Source organism: Copadichromis virginalis, linkage group LG19 (assembly GCF_057382275.1).
Source record: "Copadichromis virginalis isolate Kocher_CV1m ecotype Utaka linkage group LG19, C_Virginalis_male_GT1.1, whole genome shotgun sequence".
NCBI classification, from domain to species: Eukaryota; Metazoa; Chordata; class Actinopteri; order Cichliformes; family Cichlidae; genus Copadichromis; species Copadichromis virginalis.
The window spans coordinates 35,981,963-35,999,411 of NC_140636.1; the positions used below are offsets into that span (position 1 = coordinate 35,981,963).

At 43.2% G+C, this 17,449-nt stretch overlaps 2 protein-coding genes across 2 annotated transcripts in view; one reads left to right on the forward strand and one right to left on the reverse strand.

Moving 5' to 3' along the window:
- Positions 1-12,846, forward strand: part of LOC146686732 (uncharacterized) — a 32,329-nt gene extending 19,483 nt beyond the window's left edge. Inside the window, exons 3-8 of the mRNA XM_085441028.1 lie at positions 6,145-6,288; positions 6,397-6,440; positions 6,544-6,679; positions 6,804-6,914; positions 7,660-11,472; positions 12,023-12,846. Coding sequence (XP_085297154.1) covers positions 6,145-6,288; positions 6,397-6,440; positions 6,544-6,679; positions 6,804-6,914; positions 7,660-11,472; positions 12,023-12,078 — 4,304 coding nt within the window. The 3' untranslated portion in view covers positions 12,079-12,846. The remainder of the gene's footprint in view (positions 1-6,144; positions 6,289-6,396; positions 6,441-6,543; positions 6,680-6,803; positions 6,915-7,659; positions 11,473-12,022) is intronic.
- A 1,268-nt stretch (positions 12,847-14,114) lies between these two features.
- Positions 14,115-17,170, reverse strand: LOC146686733 (uncharacterized). Its single transcript, XM_085442270.1, has 8 exons — positions 16,640-17,170; positions 16,448-16,560; positions 16,256-16,362; positions 15,986-16,160; positions 15,730-15,844; positions 15,576-15,655; positions 15,401-15,489; positions 14,115-14,815 (listed from the first exon to the last, which is right to left on the reverse strand). Exons 1-8 carry the CDS (start codon positions 17,150-17,152, stop codon positions 14,190-14,192), a joined length of 1,818 nt encoding a protein of 605 aa, XP_085298396.1. The 5' UTR covers positions 17,153-17,170; the 3' UTR covers positions 14,115-14,189.
- Between the last annotated feature and the right edge of the window lie 279 nt (positions 17,171-17,449).

The window sequence follows — 17,449 nt, forward strand, 5'->3', positions numbered from 1 at the left end:
GGAAAAAATAGAAAAAGCGAAAATCACAAACGTGCCAAGTTTGCCTGTAATACATCCAAAATATTCTGCCTATTTCTAGCATCTACTTGTTGTACTAATACTATTAAGGCTTTTTATTTTCTCAACACTTTTAATTGATTTGTATTCACATATGAATCTCAGTTAAGCTTGTGCTTTCATCAAACAGGCTCTAGCAGGCCTGAATACTTTCCATTTTATTCTACGTTTTAATGAGATTTTAATTTGTTGCTTATGGCTAAATCTATTCATAAAGACCTTTTGTTTTCTTTTGTTATGTGGCTGACAGTGAGTTTTCTGTGCTGTGGGGGAGGTTCAGGATGTAAACGGATGTGGTGACATTGACTGTGGCGTTAAAAAGTAACTGACCTGCCAACTCCCCCCTCCAAAAACCCCCAAAAGACAATCTACTGTTGTGAAACCATTAATGGATTTTCTGAGTTATTTGATACATCTGGTCTTTGTCTTGCATACCGATTGTGGTGCAGCACTCAGTGCCACATGATGCAGGTATATCTGTTACCTACATTGCGGTCCTTGTCACAGCACCTTTCGTGCTTCCTTTTCTTTCACCTCCGACGTTTATGTTTAATTCACAAAAAACCACCTGCGTGAAAAGAGAGTATGCAGGCAGACCGGGATGCTTTGAGATGTGCTTCCAGCGGATCGAGGCTACATGTATCGTCCTTGAGTTAAAGGGTGAACTTTCAGCTCTTTCCCACTGTCAGTTGGGTTTGTGTTGATTAGAGAAGCTTAAGCACCTGGCAGACAGCACCCTCAGAGCTGGCGGTTCAAAACAAGAGAGAGGGGCAAGTTAGGGCAGGGAGGAGAGGTGTGTGTGTGTGTGTGTGTGTGTGTGTGTGTGTGTGTGTGTGTGTGTGTGTGTGTGTGGTAGGTATTTGCATCTGTCTGATTCCCATGAAACGGTTCTAGGAAGAGTTGCATCAGCGCTGGATTGTGTCAGTATGTGTGTGGCGCTCTATGTCTGCTATGCAGCCAATCTAGGCTAAAAAGGACAGTAGTTTGGATAACATGACCTAAAACTGAGTATCTAAATAAGGTTTGTTGAAAATATAAAACCAAAATCAAAATATTTCCTGCTCCCTGTTTTCATTCTTGGACTCAAACATAACTTCACTTTCAACCATAAGATAAGCATGAAATCCTCATCTTATTGATTTCAGTCAATCCTCTCATTCATCTACTGTCCAAAGCTCAACTCCAACCTCAGCAACCTTGGTACCTAGGAGCAATTTAAGAGGAAGGAAAACCATACTGGAGAGGACATACTTCAAAGCATATGAGGAGTGAAGCTGCTGGTTACAAAGGGGCACAGGACAAAGCATCTGCCAAGACATTATCTTTGCCCTCAATGTGCTGGATATCCAAATTGTAAGGCTGCAAAAAGAGAGCCCACCGCATGAGCCTCTGATTTGGGTTCTGCAATGTGTTCAAGGAAGTGAGAGGGTTATGGTCAGAAAATACCTCAATTGGCCGAGCAGAATCTAAATATACCCTAAAATGCTGCAAGGCCAAGACTAATGCCAAAGCTTCCTTTTCAATGACCGAATAATTCAGCTGATGGGAGTTGAACTTCTTGGAATAGAAACTAACTGGATGTTCAGTACCTTGCTTGTCAGCTTGGACTAGAACGGCACCTGCACCAATGTGGCTTGCGTCCACGTACAGCTTGAAGGGCTGATCCAGACGAGGGGCTAAAAGCACAGGTTCAGAGCACAGTAAAGCTTTTACATCCCAAAAAGCTTGCTGGCATGCTGCAGACCAAATAAACTTTACTTTGGCCTTCAACAAATCAGTCAGAGGAGCAACCACTGTTGAGAAGTTACCACGGTGTAAGGCCCAGCAAACCGTGCCTGGAACGGTGACCCTGCAATCGGCAGTAAAGCCAAAACCCGGTCACCCGCACTAAACTGCTGCTCTTCAGAACGCCGGCCATAAAAATATTTCATCTTGACCTGAGCCTTCTCAAGGTTCTGTTTGGCCAACTGACCTGCCACATACAGTCTGTGCCGAAAACCATTAACATAATCTATCAAGTTCACTGGTGGTTCACCTGACAACCACTTATCGCACAGCACTGTCAACGGTCCCTGAACTTTGTGGCCAAAGACCAAGTCATTTGGGCTAAACCCAGTACTCTCCTGGCACACTTCTCGCGCTGCCAGCAGAAGCCACGGTAAACCTTCCTCCCAGTCACTCCTCATTTCGGTGCAATAGGCACGTAACAAGGACTTCAGTGTTTGATGGAAGCGCTCTAAAGCACCTTGGCTCTGTGGATGATAAGGAGAGGCTTTATTATGTACAATATTCAACAGCTTAAGAACTTGTGCAAATAGATGTGACGAAAAGTTTGATCCCTGGTCACTCTGAATAATCTTCGGTATGCCAAATATAGAAATAAACTGTGTCAAAGCCTTCACCACAGACTTGGCTGTGATGGTACGCAGCGGATATGCAGCAGGATAACGCGTAACCTGGCACATTACAGTCAACAGATACTCCGAACCAGATTTTGATCTAGGAAGAGGGCCCTCACAGTCAATGATCAAATGTTCAAATGGGTTACTCACAGCAGGGATGGGACAAAGTGGAGCAGGTTTAATAGACTGATTTGGCTTACCTACAATTTGGCAAGTATGGCAGGTCTTAATGTAAGCTGAAACATCACGCTTAAGACGTGGCCAAAAGAAGTAGCGCAAGATGTAATTATAAGTCTTCGTCACTCCCAAATGCCCAGATTTGTCATGAGAACAATTCAACACCTCGTCACGGTATTTAGTTGGAACCACAATCTGGACAACTGGACTTCCAACACAGTCCAACCCTTGCGGAATCCACCTACGGACTAGTACATCCTTCTGCAGAAAATAACCAGAGGCCGCACTTCTAGCGTCATCACTAGGTTGCACTTTGTGAAACAGCTCAGTCAGTGAAGCATCAGCACGCTGTGCGTGAATTAACTCTTGCTGGGAAACTGACAAATGTTCAGGAACAATCAAATCTGGTTCAACCTGACACTCTTCTGCTTGAGTTACAGGCTCTGCATCCCTTTTAGCTGCAGCCCTCGTAACAGCACAAGCTGCAAAGTCAGAAAAACCCAGCCCACTGGCCGTCACAGGTGTCATTTGACAAAAGAGCCACAAGGACCTTCCAATCTTCCTATAATTTCAATCTTCTAAGGAGGAATTGGACTCCATAATAAGACTCTTCGGACTGGATCAGAGGAAGAGTAGCAAGCAGAGTGAAGAGTAAAAATATCCATGAACGTTCAGTGACACTGCAAGTGAAGCTGAAGACTTTCACCTGTATTCTAGTGAAAAGTCAGCATCGATTCACTGACATGGTTCTAGACCATAGAAAACCAAATCTAAGACGTAAAAATCAGTTTAGGGTGGGGGATGTATGTAACGCCAACACTACCAGTCCATTAGTACACAATCCTGCTCAATCCAGCTGTGACAGATGGTATCTTTAATATGCCAGTGATTAATATGGACTCTGTTAAAATGTGACTGCCAAACTGGTGATACTATAAGTCATTATTACCGTGCAGTTATTCTCAACCGTAACTCCTGGTTTTTCCGTGTAAGTCTGTACTCTAACGGTAAAAAGATAAAGCATTATACTAAGTTGACTTTACTACTTTACACACAAGCGTATCAGCTTTTCGTTGTATTGAGCAGCCAGTTCTGGTAAGTCAGCGGTATGTTTTTACTCGTTTGTATATGCTGGTTCCACATGTGATTCGTTTCTTTTCTTGTAACACTCACTCTGTAGGATTCAGACCATGGGAGCGTTTTCCATTTGTTCAGCTGTCATGTGCTCTATGTCATGTGTGTGCAGCGCACCAGGGAAGTGATAAATAAAAAAAAGTAAATTTAGAAAAATAAAATGAAGGGAAGGAATGAAGAAAGAACAGTCTTGTCGACAAAAATGGGACGCTGTAACAGCTTGCTTGAAAAGTATTTGGTGGCCCTCTGGATAGCAGCACTTAAAGTTAACTAGGGAGGCCTTGTGCCATTCTCTGTATTCAGGCTGCATAGTAACAAATTATTGTAGTGTTTTCTGGAAACAATGGGGAGTATTTTTCACATGGGTAACCATGTGCTCTGGAGCTGCAGGCCTGTACTAAACATGTTTTTAATCTTGTTTCAGGAATAGTCATTTCAATTCACTTACACCCCCTTGTGGCAAAATAATAATTTTTTTATATAAACAATTTAGTGTAGTAGATTAAGCATTCACCTAACAAGCAGAATATCCACGGTTTGATCCCAGAGGCCAGACGGATCCTTTTGGAGTTGTGCTGGGAAGGACGTATATTTAAAAAAAAAAAAAAAAAAAAGAATATATAAATTTTTAAAATGCCAATTTAATAAAAAAGTAATTTATAAGGCAGCTTTATAGTGTCTATTCTAATGAAGTCTGAGGAAGTATAGAAATGTTGACCATGTTATTAGAGTTCTGTAATGAAATTGTATATTTTAACAAAGACGTGGTGTGTTGTTTACTGAAGACATGCCTGTTTGACCTCAAATCCCTGACAACAGCACTCTTTGCATTAATGTTTACATGTTTGATTTCTGCATCTTGACTGACCAATCCTGGGCGAGCTAGTCTGCAGACGGGGCACGATAGTGGGATGGTATCTTACTGAGCACTGACAGGGGGGTGACATAGAGGAAGAGGGATGGCAGGAATTAGGCTGCTGAGGATTAGTGTCTGAGCTCTGATTGTCCATTGGTTGAAGAGACATTCTCTGCTCGGCGAGGACCTGAACTGACAATAACAAGCACCATATTCATGCTGTCGTGATCTTTCCGGGATTTATATATTTTTTGACTGGATCGTCTTTTTGGGTGTTTTTATGTGGTTTAACTTTATAACTTGGACATACTTTTAGTCAACTTTTTGAAGACATAAGAAAGATCATGGTGGTGCTTCTGACTAATAACGCCAATAATTTTTACTGCTTTCCTACAGTTTCCAAGAGAAGAGGTGAGTGAGAGCAGCATAGGTTTGATCTTATTGGTTGAAGATCCAAACTAATTGGTCCTACCCAGGTTGTGTTTACTATAAATGACCACACAGGCTCGATCAGCTGCCTTGCTTATGGCAGTCAATAAAGAAATTAAAGTCTGGTCATTATAAACCATAAAAACCACTGTTGAGCTATAATATTTACTTTGCAGATATATAAAATGCTGTGATTTTTTTTCTCCTACAGTAGTTACAAATACTTCTCATAATAAGAAAAATATTAAAAAAAGAACAGCTAGAATTTCAATTTTGCACATTAGGATTTCCTTAACAGTGTATATATACTGCTGTTACAGAAGAGGAAGGTAAGAATTAGCTTTAACTGTTAAGCACGTGGTTAATTCCAGCATGGTCTTACAGTGAGAGTGCTAGGAGGACAGGTAGCTAAAAGTAGGGCAGCTACTGCTGTTACATAAAACTTTCGTAGAAGGCTGCTAGTCCAACAATCCCAGACTGTGCCATGGAGGCATGAGAGCACTGCAGGTATTACATGACATGTCAAATGGGTGTTATGTTTAATTATGTTTAGTTCTTATTGGATTCACGAAGAAAATATGTTGCTCTTTTAAATGTAAAGACTCATTAACTTTAATTTTATATAACGGTCTTATGAATAGGTTACTCGGGTTTTTGTTATTCTTGAGTTTCACACATGACTGAAAGTAATGCTTAACTTTGGATTGGATCCATCGTTTGAGATGCCATAGCAGTTTAATTAGTGTCCTTCGTACTGTCTCTTTAAATGATGCTTAAGCTGGGAAAAAACACCAGGCATATGTTGCTGCAGGCAGATTTTTGATCTGATAATCCCATGTTGAGGATCACTGTGTCTAATCCTGCATGAGAAGAACTGGAGTTCGGTCTATTCATTTCACACTCATGTGTTAACCCTCAAACATCTTTACTGTTCCTGTGCTTAAATATCCCTGACAGTCACCTAAATGCTAACCCCCTGTCCATATGGCCCCATCATTTACAGTTACAGTAACACAGAGCTTTGAGTTGATCTGGCCTGATCTCCTCTCCCTATCTTTTTTTTTTTTTTTTTTTTTTTTTTTTTTAAAGCTGCCCTAAAGCTAGATGACGATGAAAAGACCCCGGCACCCCCGTTGTTCCAGGAGAATGTGTTCATTGAGTCCAGCAGGCCTAAGTACCTGGAGGACCTTCACACTGAGGCTCTGCAAGGACTGAAAATGATGCAGGAGGAAGGTATAAAACCAACTACTGATATACCCAGTACATGTTTGTTCTTCCCTAGATTTTGACACTTAATTAAAAAGTCTCATTATCAATCGAAAAATGTTCTTGTCTTTTCAGAAACCAATAATGGAGTGGAATACCAGGACAGCGTAAGCACAATTGTAAGTTACACATTATATACAGATTCTTGTGCTTTCTAATATCACAAATGATTTGTTAAAACTTTTATTAATGTAATATAAGTAATCTTTCTGTTTTTGCTAGTCGACAATGACGGCTCAAACAGATGGAGAAAGTGCTGGGTTTATGACGGACAGCACGATTCCTGATACGTCTTCTGTCGCCTCTGTGCAATCGTCAGTGTCCACTAGATCCTCCCGCTCTGGACTCACCAGACAAGGTAAATTAACCACAAGCCAAAACACTATTTATATCCACTCTTTGTCATTATGCAATGCGCTTTGACATGCTTGCATAAAACATTTAATTGACGACATGTGGATAAACATTTATTCGCTCTACAGGTTCAACATTCAGACCTTTGAACTCTGGGAAAAAGTCAGAAAAGACCAGGACCAGAAGACGCCACAGGAAGACTGTTGTGGGTATCCCACATCATGTTCAGAGAGAGCTGGGTATGCAGTGACTTTTTTGAACTGTATGAACTGTTGGGTCTGTCTAGCACAGGCCCACCGCTGGAACGAGACAATTAAAAAACACAGCAAAAGCATTGAACACCAAGTAGGCAAAGTTCTTCTTGTTACTCATGCATGAGGGAGACCTGCCTGGAGCCAAGTGTCGTTCCACCACTTGACCTCCGTCAGACTCTCAGCCAGGTTCCCCATAGCACTCCTTTTATTGTGGTTACATGAATATGCATAGGGTCATTAACATATAACATCTTACATAGGTATACATGTGAACAAAGAATACTGTGTGTGGGTGGGTGGGGGTGGGTGGGTGGGGAGAGTGGTCAGAGTGTGACCCCATAAATGACTTCTCTAAACCTGCTGGTCTGGAAGTCCAGCAGTTCATCTAAACAAAAGGTACTTGGACTAAAACAGATATAGCCACGTTTATCCTACCATAAAACAAGGTACGACCTCTTCCCATGCTCCCAGGATGTAGGTGTGCGAATGCACACTAAGCCTTTGTAGCCTGCTAAAGATCACACATCCTGTCACTACACAATTGATTATACACCTCTAAGCATATATGGTTAAATATTTCTAAGCATAAATGACAATCAACAATACAAAACCTAACATGAACTATTCAAGACTGCTACAGTATCTAAGATGTTTATGTTGCAGATTCAAAGAAAGACAATTAGTGCATAACTAGCTATGTTAATTCTGAAAGGTTGTGCTGTTGTTTTAGGTCTGGACAGAGTTGACTGGACACTGAATCCAAAGTTAGATGAGGAACAGCTTTTTAATGGCGAGACTAATCTCAGTCCAACTACAGATGGGCAACAGATGGGATCACAGTCTGAAAAAGGAGCCAGTATTAATGTTCCAGGCATAAGCATCCAGCCTCTCAACAAGAAAAATGTCAAGCAGCTCGGTGCTACCCATGCTGCTCATAGAGATGATCTCGCCCTGCTGCACCGCCTGCGTCCCGCCTTGGAAGACGATCAGAGGCCTCGATCTTTAGCTGTACCCTGGTTGACCACTTCCTCCAGCCTTCAACAGGAGCTCCCCAGCCCCGTCATGTCCATGTCACCCCAGGCTGCTTACATGTCCAAAATCATTCCCAATGCCATTTTGCCACCCGCAATCGATGTGGTGGAGATCAGCCGTGGGCGTAGTCGGAACAGTGTCCGCACTGTCAGCAAAAGCAGCCTGATGCTCTCCAGCCCAGCTCCGTCCCGTGCTTCTTCTAGAGCATCTTCAGTGAGAACCTATTCCTCCAAATCGTCCACCATCACCTCGGCCTCTCGCAACAATCCTCCAAATCTGTCTGACACGTCGTGCTGGAGTAATTCTGACTCGTCCGAGACATTGGTATCTGACTCTTCAACCATCTCCAACAGCAGCACCCCAAAGCAAAAGAGAAATGGCAATGCTTCTGCTAAAGAGGACAAAGTTGATGCTCACTCCTCTATAAGCAAGGCCTCCAGCTCCAATGGCAGGGTGATCGTCAGGGGAGATGAGGTTAAGAAAGACGGACAGTTTGTGCGTAGCCTCTCTGTTACTAAGCCAAAAAGGGCCCCTCCTCCTCCAAGCCGCTCCTATTCCCTCCACAGTAAAATGAAGCGCCAGCCCCGTTATCCAGCAGAGATTAGGGTCCTGCCAGGAGAAAATTCTCTCCACAGCAATTCAGCCCCAAGTGAGGAAAGTGACCAAAACCAATCTGACTCTCATCCCTCCAAGACTCTGGACAGCCCTGGCTACAATGCTGACACCAGTTCTCTGGATGATTCAATGGGCTCTTCGTCAGTCGGTCCCTTTAGAACTCAGCTGCAGGCAATCAAAAGATCGAAAGATGCTTCACAAGAGAAGCGGGAACTGCTTGAGGAGAATAAGCTAAACAATGTCAGTGGCAACTCCAGCCAAGATGGCACATCCCCACAGCTCACTAAACAAGCTAACGGTTCATCTCCAAAGCATAAGAACAGCATTTTAGCAAAGCTTCAAAAAGTATTTGCTGGATCCTCTTCAATTAAGTCAGAGTCATCTAAATATAATAAGTGCACTGAGGAACATAAAGCTGATTCAAAAGACACTGTCAGTCCCTCTGTACAGGCCTTGATAGAACTTTTCAATATCCCTCCACCACCTAAAATCCATGCACCTCCACCTCCTCCACCTGAGGTATGGTCCCATAGTTTGCGTTCATGTGAGCTGATCCTGGGACCCCCAGCCCCTGGCAAGACTTATGCTATTGCAAAGAAGAACCCGAAGGACCGGAGACAACAGAGGCAGTCTCCGGCAGCTGCTGAGGAGTTGGCTAAGAGCTTGGCAGTAGAAAGAAAGCACAAAAATCCATCAGTGACGACAGAGTCTGTTAATGGATCCCTACATGTGCTAGAATTGAAGAAAGTTCAAGAAAGTGGAATTTTGAATGCAGAGATTTGCAAAGATAGCAATGAAAGACTGGCTCAGAATGTAGATTTGAATGGACGTGGTAAAGATGAGAAAGGGAGAGTAAGTGATATGTTGAATGGAATGTTAATGAAGGCTGTAGAGAGACGAGAAGAAAGACTTGCAGCAATAAAAGAAGAAGCAGCTAATAAAACAACCGGCCAAGCTACAGAGGTAAAGACTAACACTGATAGAGCACCTGCCATTTCATTAATTCACATTTCCCCAGCGCTATCTCCTCCTCTGGTGCAACGTGTTTCCCAGCCCCTCCCCAGACAGACCACAGAAATCAATTCCATTACATCAGTAAAAGTTGTATCCCCCGAATCTTCCTGGCCCCCTCCACCACCACCAACATCAGGTAGCCCCAGTGGGCCAGATGAAATAGATTTTCCTCTTCCTCCACCTCCACTGTTTGGTGATGATTCACCCATTATACCTGTTCAGGTTCCACCAAAGTCCTCCCTCAGGAGTGACTCCTCTTGCACGACTGCATCGGTTATATCAGTAGTGAAAAAGGACATCATTAAGGTGATCATGGAGCCTGAACTTCACAAGTCCAGTACATCTCAGGGGGTAGCGCCTTCTCCCTTAAATATCCCTCCTCCCCCACCATATACAGCACCCCCTCCACCACTTACAGAGGTTCTGCCTACTGCAACTGATAAGGCATCTCTGACACTTTCTCCACCACCACCTGTAGAGTTTGGTCCTGTAATACCAAAAAAGCTACCTTCACCCGTGGTTCAAGATGTGCCCCCACCTATTAAAGACATCTCCTCTACCTTATTAACATTAGTATCTCCTTCACCAGCTAAAGTCGTCTCACCTCCTGTAGTTGTTGAGGTCTCACATCTGCCACTCAAAGAGGTGTCTGCTCCGTCCTCTGAAGAGGTTACGTCTCCTCCTTCTCAAGAAAATATGTCTAATATCTCTGAAGAGGCTGAATCTATCAGCAAGCTCACTCCACCACAAAGTATTCCACCTGCACCACCCCTGCCAACACAGCCAGAATCATCAGAGCAGAAGATTGAGCTTCTACAAGAGGTCTCCTTTGAACCTGAAGCTAACACAGTTTCATCTAACAGTGTTCTTATCCCCCCTCAGAATATTCCCCCTCCACCTCCCACAGAGCTTCTCCCACAATCTCAGGTAGTAGCCCCAAAAACTGATGTTCTGACAACAAAGGAGGCCTCACCTTCACCTCCATCTGAAGTATCAATACCACCACCATCACCACCTGAAACATCTTCACCAGAAAAGACTCAAGTATTTGCTCCTTCTGAACCTGTAAACATTCCTGTACCTCCACCTTTACCAGTTCAGGGGCATGCCAGCATTAAGGAGCAGCCTATTCCTTTAAGCACAGAGAATAAAACCCAAGAGCAGACTTCTACCCCAGTTGTGCAAGAAGAACCTATGCCCATTGTCACCCCTTCCCTCCTGCAGATGGTCAAATTGCGGTCAGTCAGCAGCAGCCCTGAGCCCCCCAAAGCTGAAGAGCAGCAACCACAGGCTGAGGTCACAAGCAGCAATCAGTTCCCATCCTCATCTGCTAATGGTGAGGCTCCTCAGAAGCCCATCAGAAAATCTCTAATCATGACCTCTTCTACACCCATTCCTCCACCGGAAACAGACCCTTCGCAACCAACTGTGCCCAAGTCCCAAGCTGACGTGGTTCCTCCTTCATCTTTGTCCATAGCCACCTCCCCTACGAAAAAGGCTTATTCTGCCATGAACACTACCCGTTCCATGAACCTACAGGAAGCCATCCGCATGAGGACAGCAGCCAGATCTCAACAAAGTCCAGCGTCTCGCCTCAGCTTGCAGCCTCCAACGTCACCACTGGACCTCCACAAGTCCCCCAGCAGCACTGCAAGCTTTATCTTCTCCAAGAGCAACAGGAATGTTGTGACTGAGACCAAGCCAATGCTGGTGGCCAAGGAAGATGTACAGAAGGTGATCAGTGAAGCAGAGTCTATGAATAAGGGAGCCAAGGTGCCACCACCTGTTGCAAAGAAACCCAAAACAAGGGGCAGCGAGGTTGAGACGAGTGGAGATGTGGACCAAACTGCAAGACAGGAAGCGCAGCAGGAAAGTATCAAAGGTAATGTATATCAGCCCCGATTTTTTAAAAAGGCATGCAACACATGACAAATAGAAAGAGAGTGACCAGATGTGGCGCATGTCGTGCACATAAAGATCATGAGTGGGTGTGAAAAGCCCCCAAAACAAAAAAAAGACAGTACAGATAAAGAAACGGGTCAAACGCAATGCAAATTTTAAGCCTTTTTACTCAGTTTAGTGATCAGCGCTTCACATGCTGTTTCCCAGCAGTTTCTCATATTAACTTTATGCTATAGCTTAGCCACATGCTATGCTAACATTTGCTAAGCAGTGGGCAATAAACATACTACAGCAGATCCGTTGATGGTAATGTGGGTAAAGTATTTAACAGACCAACAAATAATAGTTTTTCAGGGGGAAATGTATGTTTTGAGATTATAATGCCCAGCCATTGAGTACTTGAGATGTTTTCCCAGTTTGCACCAAACAGCTAACACTGCCATCTACTTGCCTAAATAGCTAAAATATTTTTTTCTGTACAATTCTTTTGGATGTAGACAAACCAACTCTGTGTACATTTCCAACTTTAGATGCTGCAGAGAAAACAAATGGAACAGCTGGTACTGTTGAAGGAGGGTCGTCATAAACATGATTATAAAGACTGAAGGAGACCTCTGCAACTGGATATGGATGGATGAGATGCTTCACTCAGAAACTGCCTTTTTTTAAGGTTTTGGAGTTGTTTGAATTTAATGGTGTGGGTCCTAATTTTCTTGAGAGCTCATTTTGCATTTTATAAAGAGATGTATATTTTCTTTACCAGAGGGTCTTTGTCGTCCTCTAGTCTCAAATAGTGATTGTACCACTTATGTCCTGCTGAATCAATCCTTTAGTCAGTACTTGGAACAATGGGACTTTTGGGCACTCATCTGTAAATATAGCAGCATTATGTTTATTTAACATATCCAGTAATGGTGGATTTCTTCTACAGAGTTATGTTCTGTATCTTTTCCAAAAGTTTCCACACTAATTGTATTTGTTCCAAATACTATTAATTATCTTAAGTTATTTTTTCTGTCACATTTAGAGGATGACCTCTACAGACAGAAAGTCTTCTTTGCCATGTTTGCTAAAGAATGACATAATAAAACAGTCTGTTGCGTAGCTCTACAAGCATGCAAATTTATATTTTAGATCCCACACACAGACACATCACACACTAGAATGATTATAGTGCACATTTTCTGCTGCTTTTTAGTTACAGATAATGGAGGCAATGCCTTTCTTCCCAGTTATGGCTTAAACTGTGGGATATTTCTGTATTGAACTATAATATATTTCAAACTGGTTTTTCAGACAACTGTAAGAATCACCATTTATAAAGAAAAATTAAAGATTCATCGATAAACTAAAATACTGTGTTGCCCATCTTTTTTTTTTTTCCTTGCATTGTTTTACTTCAGGGTCAACTGTTTAGACATTCTACCCTTAGGGCGATCGTGGCTCAAGAGTTGGGAGTTCGCCTTGTAATCGGAAGGTTGCCGGTTCGAGCCCCGGCTTGGACAGTCTCGGTCGTTGTGTCCTTGGGCAAGACACTTCACCCGTTGCCTACTGGTGGTGGTCAGAGGGCCCGGTGGCGCCAGTGTCCGGCAGCCTCGCCTCTGTCAGTGCGCCCCAGGGTGGCTGTGGCTACAACGTAGCTTGCCATCACCAGTGTGTAAATGGGTGGATGACTGGATATGTAAAGCGCTTTGAGGTCCTTAGGGACTAGTAAAGCGCTATATAAATACAGGCCATTTACCATTTCACAAAAATGTAAAGGAACACTTTGAAAACACATCAAATCTTACTGAGGGAAAAATGCTGCTGGATATCTACATTGATATGTACTGGGCAATAAGAACAAAAGGATACCGCCTCATTTAAAAGAATTGAAAATTTAACTACAGTAGGTTGAATTTAAAGAAATGCTTAAAATCAGAGTGAAAATTATGCAGCAGGCTGGTCCATTTTGCCAAAATTTCATTGCAGCAACTCATAATGGACACTTAGTAGTTTGTATGCACGTCATCACAGATGGACCCACTGTTTCAGCGTAGGTTCTGGCAGTGGGTCCAAGGACTTCATCGTGATACCTAATGGCAGTCAGGGTGCTGTTGCCTAGCCTGTAGAGGTGCAGCTAATGGTCCTGCTGGTAGGTTAAGGACCGATGGAATGTCAGTGCTCTTGAGACTGTGCTGGGACACAGCAAACCTGGCAATAGCACATATTGATGTGCTCTCCTGGAGGAGTTGTACATCCTGTGCAGCCTCTGTAGGGCCCTGGTATTTCCTCGTGGTACCTCTAGTGACACAGAGCCTAGTGAAACAAGACAAAGATGAGGGGGGAAAAAAAAAAATTTTTCAGTGGCCTCCACCTGTAAAACTATCCACATTTTGGAGGTTGTCCTATTGTTGCCCCTCTAGTGCACCTGCTATTAATTTCAAAGCAGCTGAGCCTCTCTGCTACTCAGTTAAACTTCAGTACCCCAGAACTTTAACAGACCTGATGCTGTTCTCTGATTAAGAAGTGCTCCTTTCATTTTTCTGTGCAGTGTACGTTCCTAAAATGGAAACAGTTTTTAAATGAAACAATGTTTGTTGTGTGAAGTCATGAATGACAAGAGTCAGTTGATTTCATTTTCACATTTTATTGAAATGAGTCAGACTACGCAGAGCTCCAGTCTTAAGGCAGTATACTTGATTAATTGATCAAACACTACCTCCAAAAAAAATACCACGTCATCTCCCCGCCATCTTCTGCATCTGCTGTCCTGCTGTCATTCTTCAACTGCACCTCGTATGACGTCAACCCCTTCTCCTCAACCTCCACCTCCTTCCCTCCATGTGTCCCGTTTCCTCCCTCATCTCTAGAATCAGGTGACTGTACATCAATCTTCGACAGTGGCAACTGCTCCAAGTGACTAATCCTTTCACTTTCCTTCTGATTCAGATCGTTCGCTTGCTCTACATTATAAACTTCATTTTCACTTCTCTCATCTGAATCCTTTTTTTCATACGGTGACTCCTCCTCCCTCAACTTATCTAAACGCTTCACCTCAGATTCATTCCACTTGCCCTTTAAGGCCCTCTCCCCAAAACCAAAATCATCTAAATTAAGTCCCGTCATCGCTTCAAATGCAATTCCACTTTCTTCTTCACCATCATCATTATACTTTACTGCTTTTCCCAAGAACCTGTCCCGGCTGTGCGTCTCATTACTGTAACGATTTGTGGTCCTCTGTTGTTTTCTTATGCTGTCCAGAGGGAGGCTGACTGGTAGAAACTGGTCCTTTGCTGTGTACGACTGATCCGACACCAGTAATGACCCACTGCTGGCAGAACCTTACAAACAACAACAAAAAGTAATTTTAATTTTTTAACTGACTAACAGATTTAATGTTCGTATACAATTGGATGTTTTACAGTTTTCCATGACTGTATATTCGATTTTTGAATACACAGTTAAGTCCATACATTTATTTGGACAATGACACATTTGTAATTTTACCTTGCTACACCATCATAGTGGGGTTTTAAACACATGTATATATAAAAAACTATTTAAATTGTACACTTTCAGCTGTAATTTTAATCATTTAACAAAAGTATTGTATCAGCTAGTTAGGATTTAAAGCTTGAAGTTATATTTGGTAGCTGTTCACTGGAACTCAAAAAATGAAATCCAGAGGTGTCAGCGGCAGAACATTAAGTGAATCCCCTGCCAGGCCTTCTCAATCACCAACTGCAAACGATTTGTATCCAATTAATTAAGAAAAACATCTTTATATTTCAAATTATATTCGTTTGTCATCTTTGAGCCTCTGAAAATTGACAGCTATGTGTAAAAATGTCTGCAATTCCCAAACAGTCGATGCAAAATGCTGAATATCTTAAATTAAAAGGTATAATAATGAGATTGTTACAGACCTTCCATCATAGCCCTCCGGGGCTTAGGAGTCACACACCGGGACTCACAACATTCACATATGGAGTCATCACCAGTAAGCGCCCTCCACCTGTTATAGCATATGTATTAACAGTTCCCCTGGAAACAGCTGGGAAATCTACAGTTCTGTTGGTATATCATCCTATTATTCCTCACCTGTTGCCCCTGTACGTGCAGGATTTGTGCACAGGACTTGGATCCTCTGACGTGACAAACAACCTGCAGTAGATACTGACCTAAAACAGAAACGGGATTATGCCACAGTGCTTAGCTGTGTAAACTGAGAGAATCATAGATGGTCTACTCTCACCTCAGTGTTTGGATCAGCAGTAAACTGGAAAGCCAACACGGAAAGTCTCACAGTCCTATCTGTCTGGGAAACAAACTCAGAGGTCCCCAGGTCTCCCTTGCTGTCCAGCATACAGCTGCAAACATCAATGACAACAATATGGAGTAAAAACCCAAAAATTTAAATATGTAGCTTTTTCTAAATCTCACATTCGTCACAGATTCACTCTTTTTCTCCACATTTAGTTTAATCAGGTCACTCTATCCACACTACATACCCAAAGTTGTCTATGATGGAGTACTTCAGGGACGATCTAGAGCCACTAGATGGAGCTGCATAGCAGCTACGTATGTAGAGTTTTCCTCCAGCAGGCAGATGAGGAGCAGAAACCTGGATATGAACCTTTTGCCCAAGCTGGTAGACCCGAGTGGTGACCGGTCTACTCCATGAATCTACAAATGTGAAACACGTTGAATGTGAAACACAAGTACCCAGCTGTTTAGGATCTGCCAAAGTCTGTTCTGCTGCATAATGCAGACACCCATACCATCCATCAGGGTAATCTGGTAGTCCGTGTGACGACTTTTCAGCCTTTTACGGAAAACAACTGTTTCCCAGGTTGGTTGGACAGCCAGTTGGTGCACATGATGGTTCCTGTGGAGGGCAGACGATTTGGAAGCTTTCAACACTGACTAAGTGTTCGCACACCTTCTGTATAAAGCAAACCAACATGCCTAACCTTGGGTAGCGGCATTCAATATCTACATCCACCCGGTGCGCTCTGCTTGGAAATCGTTTTGGCGACGGCTCATAATGGAGCACGAATTTATAAACCAGATAACCGGGGGGCATCTGTCAGGAAAGGTCAGAAAGTGTCAATACAAGATGACAGATGCAGCGAGAGAGGGATTGAGCACCACCCATAGCTTACCTCACGTACGCCATCACAGGCGGTCAGTGGATACGAGAAAAGAAGGTCGCCGTATGGTCTAAGAAGCCCGTTGCTTTTACAACTGCTGCCTAACAACAGTTCCTCTGCTTCTGCGCCCAGACCGTAGAAAGCTGGTTTGATCCTGACGACAAAGTCAGATGTGGAGCAGGTTACAGAGACGTCCGGGAGGTAAGCAAAGTCTGACTGGATCTTTGCCTCGGGTTTCCCTGGTCGCATGGGTCCAAGTGTCACAGGTGCTGAAGCGGAATAGGACCTTCGGTAACCCAGCTGAGGCTCTGGAGGTGTGTCGGCAGGTAGCCTCTGGTTGGATTCTCTGTCTTCAGCTAATGGAAGTTTGATTTTCGGAGCGCCCAGTTTGAAAACCACTTTCCTTCTCGTAAGCGGAGAGTCATACGTGTCCGCCGCAGAGCTTAGAAGGCCAAGTGATAAAACGCTCCACAAAATAAAGGGATACCACTTTGTTTTCATCGCAACAGACGGACAGCGGTCCATCACTCCTTCTCTTTAATGCACGCGTAGAAACGTCGCCGTCACGGCTGAAAGCAATTAGATGCGATGAACCAGAACTATTTGGTCGATTTAAGCCCCTAAAATAAACCAATTCAATTCAATTTTATTTATATAGCGCCAAATCACAACGTAAGTCGCCTCAAGGCGCTTCATAGATACAGAGAAAAACCCAACAATCATATGACCCCCTATGAGCAAGTGTCACTGTCACTAGGTACCCTGGGGATCATCCAGAAACTGTGACACATCTTTTTTGGTACTGTTCTTTTACACAGAGAT